The sequence below is a fragment of the Coenobita brevimanus genome, chromosome 4 (assembly GCF_032717465.1).
Source record: "Coenobita brevimanus isolate Jiangsu-jjx chromosome 4, ASM3271746v2, whole genome shotgun sequence".
Classification (NCBI taxonomy): domain Eukaryota; kingdom Metazoa; phylum Arthropoda; class Malacostraca; order Decapoda; family Coenobitidae; genus Coenobita; species Coenobita brevimanus.
This window is the reverse complement of record NC_136957.1, coordinates 32,799,677-32,817,333: the sequence shown is the minus strand read 5'-3', so window position 1 is coordinate 32,817,333 and position 17,657 is coordinate 32,799,677. Positions and strand designations below refer to the sequence as shown.

Here is a 17,657-nt window from a genome sequence, read left to right as displayed (position 1 = left end):
CCCACTCTAACATTCAGTTCTGCCATCATTACCACATTCACATTCGCTCCCAAACTCTGCAGACATTCATTAACATCATTCCAGAAATATTCCCTCTCTTCGTCATCCCTCTCACTACCAGGCCCATAAGCACTCACAAATACCCACAACTCACATTCAAATTTCGCTTTCACCCACATCAACTCACGTTCAAATTTCACTTTCATCCACATCAACTCACGTTCAAATTTCGCTTTCACCAACATTAACTCACGTTCAAATTTCGCTTTCACCCACATCAGTGTTGATGACACCTCCATCCATTCAGTCACACACTGCTGGACTTCCAGGCTCACTAGCAAGGCCACACCCTCTCTTGCCCTTCCTCTATAAACACTTGACAATCTTTCATTTACACTTCCAAATTTAAACTCACATTTCCCTTTCATCTTTGTTTCACTCTCTATAGTCAGATACCTTAATCCCGTAAGGGGTGGCCACAAACAAATCGGCTCCATGTTGCCCTGTCCTCTGCCATTTCACTGCCCTCCCCCTGACTGACACTCCCCCCCCCCTCATGTATTTCATATTCCATTTGTACCATCAGGTGCTGAAGAGGGATCCCTTCATGTAACGGCACCAATATAACTGGACAGTCAAGCTACCCAGTTAAACAAACATTCCTCAATGCCTTCCCTGTCCCATAACATAGGAATGGTGAATTGCATGAAATAGGCAACTTCAGCATGCAGTCCACCACATTCATGTTCACAATGAGTCTGGAGCACAGCCACAACAACAACATCTATAACAACTACAACAATACCTACAACTTCATCTACAACAACAACTACATCTACTACAACAACTACAACAACAACAGGTGATATAATGAAGACGTACCTCACAGGTGTAGCCATACTTTTCTGGCCTGACTCTAAACACCCCGCGCCCATACAGCTCATCTGCAAGAAAGTAAAGATGTGCTTAGTTTGTATGCATTGGATATGCATTCTTGTCAGCTCAAGAGGATTTTTCCACCTGTTCCTTATTAATTTATGTTGAATATTACACCTCTGTATTCAACATCATCATCATCATCATCATCATTGTCAGCATCATCATCGTCGTCATCATTATCATCCGGACTTCTTTTCCCACCCTTGGATGGAACGAGGCACTTCTCTTCCCACCCAAGGATGGGATGAGGCAAGGTTCAGAGAGCCAATAAAAATCTTGATAGAATGAGAAACTAACCAGAGTTTCCCCAATGGGATGGGTCACATTCAAACACCAAACAAGCTCAAAGAATCCCAAATGCCCCTCACCTCTTTTGGCTCTTTTTATGCAATTTATGTAGCATTGGCTGCATAAAGAGCATACAAGGGAAAATTACTGTTCAATATGCAGAAGTAAAATCACAAGGAAAAGGTTATACAAAGCCTCATACCCTGACAAGAACATGACCCTCGACACAATGAACCCTGAACTGTTCAGGGGTAATTAACATCATTATCATCATCATCATCATCATCATCAGTCATCACCACCATCATCACTGTCATCATCATCATCAGTCATCACCACCATCATCACTGTCATCATCATTGCTATCAACATCATCATCACTGTCATCAGCATAATCACTGTCATCATCAGCATCATAACTTCTTTTTCCTCCCTACGGATGGGTGAGGTAGTTTCCACAAGGAAAAGAAAGAAAAACATGATAAGAAGAACAAATCAATATCATGCACAATGGAATGGGGTACACACCCACTCACTCACCACTCCAGCCCCCAGAATCACGACTCACCCATTACTTACTATCATCACTATCACCATCATATGCACACACACACACACACACACACACACACACACACACGAGGACCTGAACAGGATTCATGAGTAGAACTGCATGTGGGAAATGAAATTCAAAGCAAAAAAAATGTAAAATATTGGAGATGGGTAAAGGTACCAACAGACCATCACTGAATTATCTGATGGGCAATGAACCAATCACAAAAGCAAGAGAAAAGAAGGACTTGGGAGTGCTGGTCTGGGATAGTTTGTCACCCGAAAGACACTTTAACAAGACAGTTAAAGAGATGTATAATCTCTTGACTAACCTAAGAGTAGCATTTCATTACATGGATGAAGAGATGATGAAAAAATTTATAGTGGCCATGATCATCCCCAGGTTGGAATATGCGGCAGTAGTGCGATCCCCACATGAAAAGAAAGATATAAACAAGATCGAGAGAATACAAAGAACAGCAACCAAGATGGTCCCTACTCTGGCAGATCTGTCATACACGGAAAGGCTAGAAAAGCTAGATCTGCCTACCTCAGAAAAATGGAGAGAGAGGGGTGGCATGAGTGCAGTGTTCAGGGCCATGATGGGAGTAGAAAAAATTGACAGAGAAGATCTGTTTGTATGGGATGGGAGAGTAACATGAGGACATGGAAGGAAACTGAAAAAGCCAAGTTGCCTGAACAATATCAAGAAATGTAGTTTTCCATATAGATGCATAGACCTGTGGAATTGCTTGGTCAAAGAGATCATGCAGTCTAAAAACTTAAAATGAGTTCAAAGTAAAATTTGACTTATTGAGAAACAGAGACAAGACCCCACGAGTGTAGCTCATTTCCTGTATATCACAACTAGGTAAACACACACACACTCTCTCTCTTTCTCTCTCTCTTCCCCCCCCCCTACTCACCCAAGCGCTGGTTCTCCTTCCTGAACCACTCTTCATCATGCTCCTCATCCCACACAATGGACCGAGCTGCCTCCATCGGTCCGCTTTGCTCCATCTCAGGTTCTGGAGCCAATGCAATGCCAAGCAAACCTCCTGTGCCAAGAATAATCATCATCATCACCATGAAACATACTTCTTTCTTTATGACCATCATCATCATCATCAAAAATACTTCCTCCACATTCTATATTGTCATCATCATTTTTTACATAAACATATTTCCTCCTCCATCATCATGATCATAATCATCCATCATCATGATCATAATCATCATGATCACCACCATCACCCCAATTCAGCTACAGTCTATCATCATCATCACCCCAATTCAGCTACAGTCTATCATCATCATCACCCCAATTCAGCTACAGTCTATCATCATCATCACCCCAATTCAGCTACAGTCTATCATCATCATCACCCCAATTCAGCTACAGTCTATCATCATCATCACCCCAATTCAGCTACAGTTTATCATCATCATCATCCAGACCTCCTTTTCTACCCTAGGGCAGGGTGAGGAGTGACAATGTCCAGACAGCCTAAATATGCCCAATTCAATGGGCCACACTTCCATTCACTCATCATTCAAACCCACAGAATCCTAGCTCCAACATATAGGCCAAAAAAAAAAAAAAATTCACCACATTCTGTAGCTTCAGATATACCCATCTGATAGAGTCACTCTGAACGCTGTCACGTTAAAAAGGGGTGCCAACTCCTTGGTTATGCGATTCTCCGCACAAAATTCATCCAGCCAGCTCAGTCTCTTGTCAGTTCCTTAGCCTCACCAACTTCCATACCTCTCTTCCTCACACACTCATCCACCATATCCTTCCACCATCCTCGCCTCCTCCCTCCTTCAGATTTGCTCAAATATACCTTTTTCACCACTCTAATGTTATACATTCAATCCCCATGACCATACCATCTCATTACACTCTCTTCAATTCTGGTGTCAAGACTTCCTCACTCCGCATCTTTCACATATCACATTATTCTGTATCCTATCCACACTCTGTACTCCACATACATTCCTCAGTATTCCCTGCTTCACTGCTCTTACTCTTGACTTTTCATTTTCATGCCACACAACAGTCTCACATCTATATGCTAATGCTGACACTATCACTCCTTCATGTAAGCCTCGTGCAGCTGCAACACTCAAGCCTCTGTTTCTTATCAAGGCCTTCATAGCACAAGCCACTTTTTCTCCCTTGTGTCATTCTACACTCCATTTCTTTTGCACATTTTCCTCTCTTTTCTGTCACTGTACCCAGGTATTTGAACTCTTTCATCAATTCCAGTCTCTCTCCATTCACTGTAACATTACACTGGGAGTCACCTTCTCTCACAATAACCATCACTTTACTCTTTTCTACATTTACTCTCAAGGCACAGCACTCACAAACATCTACAAAAACTCTGCACTAGTCTACCAAGCTCTTGTCCAGTAGGCTATTTGCAAGTAGTACTGCATCATCAGCATAAAACATATTTGAGATATTCAATACATCACCATTCATTACCAACACCATCCCTCTCTCCATTACTCGTGCTTTTACTTCTCTAATCACCCCATTCATAAATACATTGAACAATCATGAGGACATCACACAACCTTGTCGCACGCGCATACTGATCGTGAACCAATCACTTAGATGCCCATTTACCCTTACACATGCCTCACTACCATCGTAAAAACTCTTGAGGACACCTAGCAGCTTACCAGCTACATCGTACAGTACATAAGCAAAACCTTTCGCAATCCTTCTCTGTCTACATTGTCATATCCTTTATCCAGATCCATAAATGCCATAAACACCTTACAGTCCTTCTCACATGCCTTCTCCACTATCTGTCTTGCCGTTAATACTGATCCACACATCCTCTGTTTAGGTTTCACAAATTAGGTTAAAATAATAAATAATAAAGGTAATGATAATTTCTGAACATACTACTGCTGTCCTCAACAACTGTGCTTCTGTGCTTACATCCTATCTAGGTAAACTCTTTTGCCTTTGTCTGTCAACAGGTACCTTCCCTTCCTGCTAGAAGTTTGCTCTCACTCAGCCTGTCCTCAAGAAGGGTGACCATTCCCAACCCTCTAAATATCGCCCAATTGCTTTACCTTCCAGTATTTCAAAAGTTTTTGAGTCTATTCTTAACAAAATTTTAGAGCACCTTTCCTATCGCAACCTTCTCTTTCACTGTCAGAATGGGCTCTGCCAGGGACGCTCCACTGACGATCACCTTGCCATCCTTTCAGACTCCTGGTCATCCTCCTTACAGTATTTTAGTGAAGGCCTTGCTATATCACTTGACATCTCAGAGGCTTTTGACTGAGTCTGACATAAATCTTTAACTCCCAGACTGCCCTCTTACGGTTTCTATCCTTCTATCTGCACCTTCATCTCTAGCTTCCCTTCTGGTTGCGTTCTTCTGCAAGAGCTATCAATAATGGTTTCCTCAGGGCTCTGTCCTATCTCCAACTCTCTTCCTTTTATTCATCAACGACCTTCTATGCTGTAATTTATCCCTATCCACTCATATGGCGATGACTCCACCCTTCACCTTTCCATTCACTTCTCTCAGCATCCATCTCATCAGTTACTTCAGCAAACGAGGGATGAGGCTATGGCACACCTAATGTGTGACTTGACTCATATCGCTGGTTGGGGTAAAACAATTGTAATCTTGTTTTTAATACATCAAAAATTCAGTTTTTACATCTTTCAACCCAACAAAATCTTCTGCAGGAATATCCCCTAATTTTTAATAATATCCAACTCAATCCTGCATCACCTTTAAACATACTTGGGGTTTCATTTTCACATGATTTTTCTTGGAAAGATCATATAACCTCTCTTGTAAAATCTACTGCAAGAGACTGGGTGTACTAAGCCAACTCCATGGCTTCTTTACCCCATCACAGTTGTTGACTTTAAACATGGATTTTATTCGTCCCTCTGTAGAGTACATCTCAAGTGTGGAGAGGTTCCTCACATACGGCTCTTCTCAACAAAATAGTCAAAGGCTTTTCATCTTACTGGCTCCCTTCAACCTCTGTCTGCTTGCCACACTGTTGCATCTTTCTCTTTTCTATTTCTACTTCAATGGTCACTGCTCCTCTGGACTGTCTGCTAGCATCCCTCCACCACTATGGCAGGTGCATAACACACCACACGTCTAGCAGCAACTTCTCATCCTTTTTCTGTCCAACTCTTTAATGCAAGAGTTAACTGTTACTCCCAGTCCTTCATATGCAACAGCTCAACTCTGGAACTGCCTCCCTCTGACTGTATTTCCTGATGCCTACGATTTCCAGTCTTTCAAACACAGTGTGTCCAGGCATCTTGAAATGAAATGAACGAACCTTGAAGTGGCTCTCTTATTTTTTTGTTTTTGTGTTTCCTTGGAGGGAACAATGTTGCAGGCTCCTGGCCTTTGGTTCCTTCTCCTTGTGGGGGGAGGGAAAGCCATTGGTTCTACTGTCTGCAGTTCACGACTTTTACCTATGCAGGGATTGTGTCCTTTTGAAGCTTAATTCCAAAGGCTCAATGACAACATTATGACAAAACAGCTTTTCCACAGTACTACCTTGTAACTAGCATTCTGTCTATCTATCTGTGGCCAGACATCTTAATCCCACTATGGGTGAGCACAAATTGCCTCCATGTTGCCCTGTTCCCTGCTATTTTGCTGCCCTCCCCCTAACTCATACCAACCCCCTCTCTCATATACCTCTCTGCTCCATCTCATCCTGGGTCCCATGCTCCCTCTTCCCCCCCTCCACCTCACTAACATACACTCTCCTAGTTAGTGTCTCACTCTCTATCCTCTACATGATCAAACCACCTAAATGTATTTCTCCTAAGTTAGGTTTTCTATCACATCCACATCCACACCACAAAGCTCTTCACTTCCTAGCACTAATGGCTCAATATTCAAAGATGGAGATATGGCAATTTTACACCTAATTAAAGGGAACAAAGGACAGTAAATAAATACAAAGTCAGAACTCTTACCGCCATAAGCTGCCATTTCTTTTACTTGCTGAAAAAGAGAAAAGAAATATTAGTATATCATTATCACCACCATCATCATCCTCATTATCATCATCATCACAACCCCCTTTCCCGCCTAAAGAAGAAGTGAAGTTAAGGTCTACAAAGCAAGGAAATTGAATACATGATGGAGAGAGAATTAACAGTATTTCCAGTAAAATGGGCCTCACATACACCCATTAACTCATCATTCACTTCCCCAGAATCCTGACTATTTCACAGTCCTAGGTATCTCCACATATTTTTTGGCCACAAACAAATTGCCTCCATGCCCCTATGTCCCCTTCCATTTTCCTGCCCTCCCCCCAACTTACACTCGCCTCTCTCAACTACATTAATTATTCATCTTAATCAAGAGTTAAGGGCCCAGGGCCAGGTTACTTAGTCCAAGCATTCAAGACAAGGGTAACCACTCACACATCCATGAGCAGCATTATGGGAGCAAATAACCCCAACCACCCCCTAAAACACAGACCCATACAGGCCTACCATCTCTAATCCAATCTAACCTAGCCTTATCAACCAAACTTAATCCAGTTTGATCCAGTCATACCTAACATAACTCAATGTTACCCAATCCAACTAATTCTAACCTAACCTTACCACACCCAGCAAACCCAAAACCAGCCCAGACCAATCCATGGCAACCCTACCCATCTCATCACATCCCAACCCAACTTATATACCATCTCATCCTGCCCTATCCACCCCACCCCACACCACACCATCCCAACTTAAAACCACAATATCTTGCCCACGCCACTCACTGTGATGTGTCTGGTGCCACTAGTGTGGGGGTCCAGCATCTTGTTTGAGTTCATCGTTACACTGCAAATCTGAAAAAAAAAAATTATCATTACTATCATGAAGAGAGTGAAAAATGAAACTGACTAGAGCACATTTGTTCTAATCTGAGAAAGATCCCTAATCTCATTCAGCTCATGCGATGGCCAGCTGTGGTCAGATCAGGGGGTAGAATTAGCTATTGGTCTTTTCACATAACTTAGCCTAGATTTTCATCCTCTTCTGGCTTATTCACATAGCTCAGTTACACAATGCTATGGTTCTATGCCCATTCCATCGCACTTCCTCTTGATTAACATCATATTCTAATATTAATCTATTGTTACAACTCAGCATTCCAGATGGAGATGACAATTACACGCGACGTTCAAGCAAAGTCATACACTCTCAGCTCACATATCGCTCACCCTTGTGAAGTGGATGTGGAGAGATTGAACTAAAATATCATCATCATTATCATCATCATCATCTACTCCTGTGTTGCTCCATGAGGAGCACAGGAGCCTGGGGCTAAGCAAGTTGGTCCTGGCATTTAAGATGAGAATGACCAGCCTCACTCATCTCCGAGTGGCATTACATGAGTAATAAACCCCAACCACCCCTTGGATATAAACCCGCATGGGCTCAATCTGATCGGGGTGCTTTAATTACCCACTACACCACCAGACGCACTAAAATAACCGGACATAATTCAGAACAAAGCCATGAGAATAATTAATAAAACCAACCATTGCAAATGAACTGCCTTATCTATAAGTAAGACAGAAAGTTGCCTCCCTTGTATTATTTTACAGAAACTTTTAGGGTAACTGCTCAAAGTTACATCCATTATGCCACCTCTCCATACCTTCCCTCATGCTACAAAGGCATCTATTAGCAGTTATGACTCGACTGTCACACTGACATATTGCAGAACTTCTGCCAATCGGAATTCTTTTATTCCCTAAACTGCACCTCTTTGGAACTCACTTTCCCAGAATAGTTTCCCCCCAAGCTTCAACCTACCGCAGTTCAAGTCCAACTGTAGCATATTTTTTATGAACGGAGGAAACCTATAATCTGGTGTACATTTTTTTTTTAAATCTGTTTTTCCTACGTCTGTTCATATGCAGTATAAGAAAAAAGTAACCAAACAAACTCTATAATTATATCTTATCTTCATGCAATCACAGTTAGTACTCAAACTGAAGGAGAGGCTCAGTTATAACAGGTGAAAACAAAACTGGATAAAGGAGGGTTGTATATGTCCTGAATGTGATACATATTAGTGCCTAAGTGGTGATATGTGAAAGTGTGTCATATGCAGGACAACGAATGGCCTTCAGGAATGAGTTAAGTCTATAAAATAAAATGCAAAATACAGTTAAAAAAAAAAAAAAAGTAAATGGTGTGTAAATCCCATTTTACCCTTATTTAGGTGCAGGGGCCTGAGGCTAGGCAACCATAATCCAGAAAATTTAAGGGTAGATGATCAGCCGACTTCACACTGTGACATTATAACAATTATAAACCCTTGCTGAAGCATTCTATCTATCTATATATCTGTCTATTGCCAAATACCTCATTCTCTGCACTCTGCCATCAATATGCCCTCTCTCCAACTAACACCCCTTTTTGATATATCTCTTCGTCCTAACCCTTCAACTCATCCTCGGTCTCACTCTCCTCTTTCCCCCATACACTTCACTCATATGCCCATCCCTAGTTAGTCTCTCATTTCCATCCTCTTCATAAGGCCAAACCTTCTCAAAGTTCTAACCACCTCTACAACGGGCGCGTAGCACCCGTCTGGCAGCAAACTCTCATCCCTTTTCTGTCCAACTCTCTAATGCAAGAGTTAACCGTTACTCCCAGTCTTTCATTTATGCAACAGGTCAGCTCTGGAACTGTCTCCCTCTGTCTGTATTTCCTGCTGCCTATGATCTCCAGTCTTTCAAACGCAGTGTGTCCAGGCATCTCAAAATGATCGGATCTTGAATTTGGCTCTCTATTGTATTTTGTTTTTCTCTTGGAGGGAACTGTTACTGCGGGCTCATGGCCTTTGGTTCCTTCTTCCTCGCATTAAAAAAAAAAAAAAAAAAAAAAAAAAAAAAAGTAAAAAGTGACAGGGAAAGATGGGAGAAATGAGAAGAGAGGAGGACAGACACAGAAAAAGAATGATAAATGTGAAAGAACAAGTAGGCAGCACTACATCAAGTGAGTGAATGATGGTTGCCAACACCTACCAACTCTAACCATTAATCAATAAAACAAATGACAATGACAAAAAACATGCACGTGTTGGTGTAAACTTACCTGACAGCGGTAACCGAACTTGCCATAGGTAACAGTGATCACCCCACGGCCATACGTTTTACCTGCAACACATCATCAATAATGCATAAACTCCTCTGAGCTGACAATATATTCTTTATTTTACTTGTGCAAGTGTTTGATGAATTTATTCATAATAGGATTCCAGGTTATCTGTCCATGCTGGTTTATGAGGCAGCAGATACTGTACAGTTCTGTAGAGACAGAGATACACAGACAAATTAACAGACAGACAGATGGCGATGATGTACAGTAATCCCTCCACTAACCGATTTAACAGAGCCAAAGGCAAGTCCAGAAAGTGGTCCCATCTGGAAAGTGGGCCTCTGCCTACTAGACTGGTACTTATGACCCTAACCTTGCCTAACTTTGAAAGAGACCTAAATAACTCCCTACTGGACATGCATAGCACTTATTTACACCTATTTAAGACCCTATTCACACCAACAATGGACATAAAGCATGAAATAAATGAAAAGGAACCAGCGAATGAGGAATTAGAAGTGAGTATAGAAAATACAGTAGGTACCCGGAGTACACGAATTCAGAGTAAGCGATCCTCCTTGTACGCGAGGACTTATCTTTTTTTAGAATTTTAGTGTATTTTTTATTAGCATGCGAACTGACCTCCCTGTAAGCAAGACAGGAAGCGAAGAGTGGCCCAATTCCAGGGTTACCGCGAGTACGCGACATTGCCCCCCCCCCCCCCCGGAAGCGATAACGGTTGCCCACGCTTCGCCCACTTTGTGCAGCAAGTGGACGAGGCCAACGCAGAGCAGGAGATAGCAGCAGAAAAGGCAGCAACACCAGTGATGGATAGTGAAGATTTGACCATGATGGAGATCAGCAGGGTACTGTGTGCCCTTGATAAATTCAAGGAAGAATTCAAGGACATCGAACGCTCTCAGCTGCAAGTGGAGAAGGTGATATCTTCATTGCACAGAACCTTCCGCTACTACACCGATAAGAACAACCAGGAGGTAAACAGACGGAAGCAAACACTCATCAGCCATTTCCTTCAGCTTGAAGAAAGTGAGGAATCATTCCCTACAACATCAGAAGAGCCATATCCTGAGGAGGATCAAGAGGATGATGCGATGTCTGAGGTGTCACAAATAGACTTTGAAGGGCTTATGAACGAAGTGAGGGCATTAGGTAGTGAAAGTGTCGAAAGAGCTGGTGACGAAAGTGGTGAGGAAGGTGGTGTGTCAGGTAGTGTGGTGGGTGATGAAAGAGATGCACGCTCGGTGCTTCATCCTGCCTCGGATCCTCCTCTTACCTCCAACAAGCCTATTGTCTTCTTGGGTTAAGGTGAGCAGCCATATTCTTGTTGGGTTAGGTAAGCCATATCCTTGTTGATTTTCCTAGTAAAGCCATAATCTTGTTGGTTTACTTTATCTTAAGTAATATGTCTTCGATAGTTTCCCTGTACAGTACAATACTTAAGCCTGAAGGGCATCTCAAGGGCTGCCCATGAAGGTGGGTGCCACCCATATGTAATTTTTCCCATAAGTTTATGTATTCACAGTATGCGAATTCCTACAGTTGCGGTGCACGACTCTGAGGTTGTCATTATCGTACCCTGGCAACCTATCATTCAAAAGTGAGTCCGATTTCGTATCATATCATACACGAATCATATTATTATCTCTATCTATCTATCTATCTATCTATTGCCAGACGCCTCAATCCCGTTTGGGGTGGCCACAAACAAATCGCCTCCAAGTCGCCCTGTCCCCCGCCATTTCACTACCCTGCTCCCAACTCACACCCCCCTCTCTCATATACCTCTTCACTCCATCCCTCCATCTCATCCTCGGCCTCCCCCTCCCTCTTCCCCCCCTCCACCTCACTCACATACACTCTCTTCGTCAGTCTCTCACCCTCCATCCTCTCCACATGGCCAAACCACCTCAGTGTGTTCCTCATAACGCTCCCTATCACATCCATATCAACACCACAACGTTCCTTTATATCCTCATTCGTCAGCCTATCTCTCCATGTGACTCCACAGGCTCCTCTTAAATAACTCATTTCCACTGCTCTCACTCTTGACTTGTGTCATTCCAACAACGTCCAAGCTTCACTTCCGTACGTTAGAGTTGGTATCACAATACTGTCATGTAGTAACTTTTTCACTTCTATGCTCACTTCCCTGTTTCTTATCACTGCTTTCAAAGAACCAGCAACCTTTCTTCCCTGCTGTACCCTTTCAAGCACTTCCCCCTCAAAACCTCCTTCCTTACTCATCACACTACCCAAGTACTTAAACGTACTCACATTTTCCAATTCCTAACCATCCAACCTCGCTGTACATTCACTGACTTCACCTCTCTCAAAGACCATCACTTTACTCTTCCCTACATTCACCTTCAAATTCCGTTTCTTACACACTCTCCCAAACTCATCCACCAAGCCTTGCAGCTCCCCTTCGTCTTCACTCAACAACACAGTATCATCTGCAAACAACAGTACAGGGAGTTTCCAAACACTATCCTCTCTCACCAGGGCCACTCCAACATCCACTACCCTACCTTGTACCTCTTTTATTACCCCATCCATGTACAGATTGAACAACCATGGAGACATGACACATCCCTGTTTCAAACCAACTTTCAAAGAGAAAAATTCACTTAGTTCACCATCCACACGCACTGCAGCCTTCGCACCATCGTACATACTCTTCACAGCATTCAACAACTTCCCATCTACTCCATATTTTCTTAACACTTTCCACAATCCTTGTCTATCCACCCTGTCATATGCTTTCTCCAAATCCATGAAAGCCGCATACAACTTCTTTCCCTTCTCTAGAAACTTTTCCACTAAAGATCTAAGAATGAATATCTGATCTACACAACCTCTTCCCTTCCTAAAGCCTCCCTGTTCTTCTCCAACTAATTTCTCTGTTCTTTCTCTAACTCTGTCAATAAGTATCCTACCATACACTTTTCCTACTATACTAAGAAGACAAATGCCCCTATGATTACCACACACTTCTTTTTCCCCTTTTCCTTTGTACAAGGGAATAATTATACCTGACTTCCAATCCTCCGGGACTCTACCTTCCTCCCAGGCTAATCTGCACATCTTCCACATCCACTCTACTACTATCTCACCCCCATGCTTCAGCATTTCACCACACACTCCATCAATTCCTGGGGCTTTCCCCGATTTAACTTTCTTCATTGCTTCCACAACTTCTATCCTACTGATTTCTTCCTGTCTTCTCACCTCCCTCCTTCTCCCAGCCATTCCCCCAGCCACTTATACTCGCATTACTTCCATCCTCTACGTTCAACAATTCCTTAAAGTGTTCTCTCCATCTGCTCACTTTTTCTCCCTTCTCCACTAGTAATCTACCATTTTTATCTTTCACTCCCCTGCTAACTTCACTTCCACCCTGTCTTACTCTTTTCATCTCTTTCCAGAACATTTTCTTACAGTCCCTCCACTTTACACTCAAATTCCTTCCAAATTCCTCATCCACTCTCTTCTTACTCTCTCTTACTAATCTTTTCACCTCTCTCTTTCTTTCTACATATAACTCTCTCTTCCGCCTCTCAACTTCTTCCACGCCCCTGTTTCTCATCCATTCATTGTATGCTTTCTTCTTTTGTGCCACAGCCTGTTTCACCTCTTCAGTCCACCACACTGTTCCTTGCACCCCCCTCCGTCCTCTCTTCCTTCCACACACCACATCACATGCTGCACATATTTCTTCTGTAAATATCTTACACGCACCTTCCACGTCTCCCATCTGCTCCAATTCATATTTGCACAATCGTTCCTCCACTTCTCTCTTATACTCTGCCTTTTTCTCATTTTCTTGTAACCTTTCCACTCTCCTTGCAACTACTCCTTCCTCTCGTCTTTCCCTTCTTCTATTTCTCCATTCTAATTGGACCTTGATTCTGGCCACCACCAAGTAGTGGTCAGAAAGTCCACTCCCCCAACCTCTATAAACTCTTGCATCCATTACACATCTTCGCATCCTTTCATCCACACACACATAATCAATCATTGCCTTCCTTTCATTCAGTTCACCACCCACCCTTCTCATCACTCGCCATGTATACCTGTGGATCATTTTATGCCTGAAGAGGGTATTGGCTACCACCAACCCCCTCCCAGCACAAATGTCCACTAACTCACTCCCATTCTCATCTATCTCAGCAGGCACACCCCACTCACCAACTATTCCATCCACCTTCGCATTCCCAACTTTACCATTCATATCACCAATCAAAAACACTCTCTCATTCCTTCCAAACTTTTCCATGCACACTTCTACATTTGTCCAGAACTCTTCTCTCACTCTTCTAGCACGATCTTGCGTTGGCGCATACACACACACAATCGCCCACATTTGTATTCCAACTTTCAACTTTACCCACACAATCCTTGAACCAACTGATCCATACTGTCTTATGCTCTTCTTCCATCTTTTACTCACAACTATTTCGTATCATATCATACACGAATCATATTATTATGCTCGAATATATTATACACGAACATATTATACACGAATCGCTTTCGTCTCATGTTATACACGAAATGGGAAGCTATTTTGAATGGTAGGTTGCCAGGGTACAATAATGACAACCTCAGAGTCGCGCGCCGCGACTACAGTACGCGACGTCCTATGCCGCCCATAAACTCGCATACTGTGGGTACCTACTGTACTTAGCAGTGTACAGGGTACTTACAGCACGTCTGTGGCCACCTCCTCTAAGGCTCTGGTAGTTGTGAAAATGCTCTTGAAGCACATACAGTAATACAGTATTGTCAATCTATCTATCTATCTATCTATAGCCTGATGCCCTAATCCTGCAAAGGGTGGCCAAAAACAAAACACCTCCAAATCGCTGTCGCCCACCATTTGACTACCCTCCCCCCCAACTCACTCCCCCCTCCCTCATATACCTCTCAACTCCATCCCTCCGCCTCATCCTCGGTCTACCCCTCCCTCTCCCTCCCTCCACCTCACCTACATACACCCTCTTAGTCAGTCTTTCATTCTCCATTCCCTCCACATGTCCAAACCACCTCAGTGTATTTCTCTTTATTTTCTCAACCACATCCACATCCACCCCATAATGCTCCTTCACTTCTTCATTCGTCAACCTGTCCCTCCAAGTCACTCCACATGCTCCTCTCAAGTAACTCATTTCCACTGCTCTCACTCTTGACTTGTTCCCCTCTTGCAACGTCCACGCCTCGCTTTCATAAAGTCAGGGTAGGGATCACAATATTATCATGCAGTGACTTCTTAACTTCTATACTCACCTCCCTATTTCTCATCACTGCTTTCAGTGAACCAACAACCTTCCTTCCCTGCTGTACCCTTTCACGCACTTCATCCCCCAACGTTCCATCCATACTCACCACACTACCCAGGTACTTGAATGCACTCACATTCTCCATACCCTCACCATCCAACCTCACTGTACATTCTGTGACTTCATTCCTCTCAAACACCATAACTTTACTCTTGTTTACATTAACTTTCAGATTCCTCTTCCTACACACTGTCCCAAATTCATTCACCAAACCTTGCAACTTCCATTCATCTTCACTCAACAATGCTGTATCATCAGCAAACAGCAACACCAGACTCTTCCAAATCTCACCCTCATTCATTAGCCCTTTCAGGTCTCAAATAGGTCCCAAGGTCACGTTTGAGACGCATTTTTTTTTTTTTTAAGTCAAGGTTTGCAAAAAAAGAAAAAAGTATCATATTCATGCACAAGGAAGTAATACACATCTGCCTATACGACATTAGAGCTCTACTCATTATACAAGTGCTGCAAAAATGATGGGAAGTTGCGCAGCAAGTGGTGTGTGGTAGCGTGTGAGTATTGCCGTCTCGGTGGGTAGGTGATTTCTTGGTGCATAGGTGACATGATTGCATTGTTTGTTTCCATGTTTTTCCATAAAAAACAATGCACTAATATATGTAAACTATATCTCACGTAACGTTCTCCCTACGTGTCAAGTGGGGTTGGTGGAGGATTAGTGCCCCTCCCTGTAAAACAATTAACTCTAAGCCCTTGGCCACCCCGTTTGGGATACATGGCGTCTGGCAATGAATGAATGAATGAATATCTCACGTGATTTGTGAATGATTCTTGAGATGTTTTCTTTACAGAAAACAAACTAAACAATTACAAGATCCATATAAAACTATCACTTACTAGTTACTACTGACTAATTTATTTTACTTTTCTCTTACTTTCCTTAGTACTGTCCAAGGCTGTGGGAGTGAGGAGCTTGCCTTTTGTATGTATGTATGTTTAGTTTATTGTTGCTAACTATTTCATCCTGTGTACTTACAGGCAGCAGTAGAGACAGTGATCAAATATTTATTATTTCTCAAAATTGACGGTGTTATAAGTATAACCAGGAAATGTGAGAAACTCATGAAATATAAATCAGAAAAAACTAAGGAGACACTAACAATCATACAATCATTTGTCAGTGAAAAAGGCAACACTCACTGCACATGTATGTCCGCCTGGTAACAAATAAATGCATGGTACATGTATAAAAGGCTACAGAAACAACCTAAGAAACCTAAAATCATAATCTGTAATTATTTTCCCTCAATCAGACGCTCTAACACCCAGGAAATGAATAAATATTGAGACATACAACGCGGAGATCTCTTGCTTGCCTGTACGCAGAAGCTATGTGCGTAGGTGGGAGGCAGGGGGTGGGGGATTGGAGGGAGAGTGGAGGGTGGAGGGTGGGGTGTGGGAGGTAGAGGAGTGGGGGATCAATGGGAAGTAGGGGGATGGAGGAAGTAGGGGGTGGGGGATTGGAGGGAAAGTGGGGGATTGGAGGGAAAGTGGGGGGTGGAAGGGTGGGGGGTGGAAGGGTGGGAGGTAGAGGGGTGGGGAATCGGTGTGAGGTAGGGGGCTGGAGGAAGGGGGATATGAAAGGAAGAAGGGAGGTGAGAGCTATGTAACTTCCAGAGCAGTAAAGATATATTGCAAACAATATTCTTTTGCTAAATGAACTGTCTGATACCAAAATAGTAAAAATATTGCCAGATCAACAGTATAAAAAAACCAGTACATGCAGCCCAACCCCCCACCATAATTAGCTCTTCCCAGACTGTTTAAACTAAAATACTGTGATCTGTGCATGCCTGGTGGAAGCAGAGGGGTCTGGGGAGCAGCTCGTTTCCTCATTTCATTCACCAGCCTCACGCGACAGTTTTCATTCATGCCCAAATATGCTGCCACGGGAGTGGCTAGGAGACCCCTACCGAGAAAGCCACTATAGTGGCCAGGAGACCTGAAAGGGTTAGAGCCACCCCCACATCCACTGCCCTACCTTGCACCTCCTTTACAACCTCACCCATGTATATATTAAATAGCCATGGAGACATCACACAACCCTGTTTCAGTCCCACAATGAGATCAAAGAACTCACTCAGCTCACCATCCACTCGCACCACAGCCCTAGCTCCTTCGTACGTACTGTAATCTTCACAGCACTCAACAATTTCCCCTCCACTCCATATATTCTTAATACCTTCCACATACCTTGCCTATCTATTCTGTCATAAGCTTTCTCTAAGTCCATGAAGGCAGCATAAACTTTCTTTCCCTTCTCTAGATACTTCTCCACTAAACATCTTAGAACAAATATCTGATCTACACACCCTTTTCCCTTCCTAAATCCCCCTTGTTCTTCTCCAACTAGCTCCTCTGTCATA

At 43.0% G+C, this 17,657-nt stretch overlaps 1 protein-coding gene across 1 annotated transcript in view; it reads right to left on the bottom strand.

The window, feature by feature from the left end:
* The window catches only part of LOC145396521 (uncharacterized), an 81,829-nt gene that overhangs the window by 9,791 nt on the left and 54,381 nt on the right, over positions 1-17,657 (bottom strand). Inside the window, exons 12-16 of the mRNA XM_080269901.1 lie at positions 9,911-9,972; positions 7,579-7,647; positions 6,773-6,800; positions 2,706-2,837; positions 883-944 (exon numbers count right to left, since the gene is read on the bottom strand). Coding sequence (XP_080126027.1) covers positions 883-944; positions 2,706-2,837; positions 6,773-6,800; positions 7,579-7,647; positions 9,911-9,972 — 353 coding nt within the window. The remainder of the gene's footprint in view (positions 1-882; positions 945-2,705; positions 2,838-6,772; positions 6,801-7,578; positions 7,648-9,910; positions 9,973-17,657) is intronic.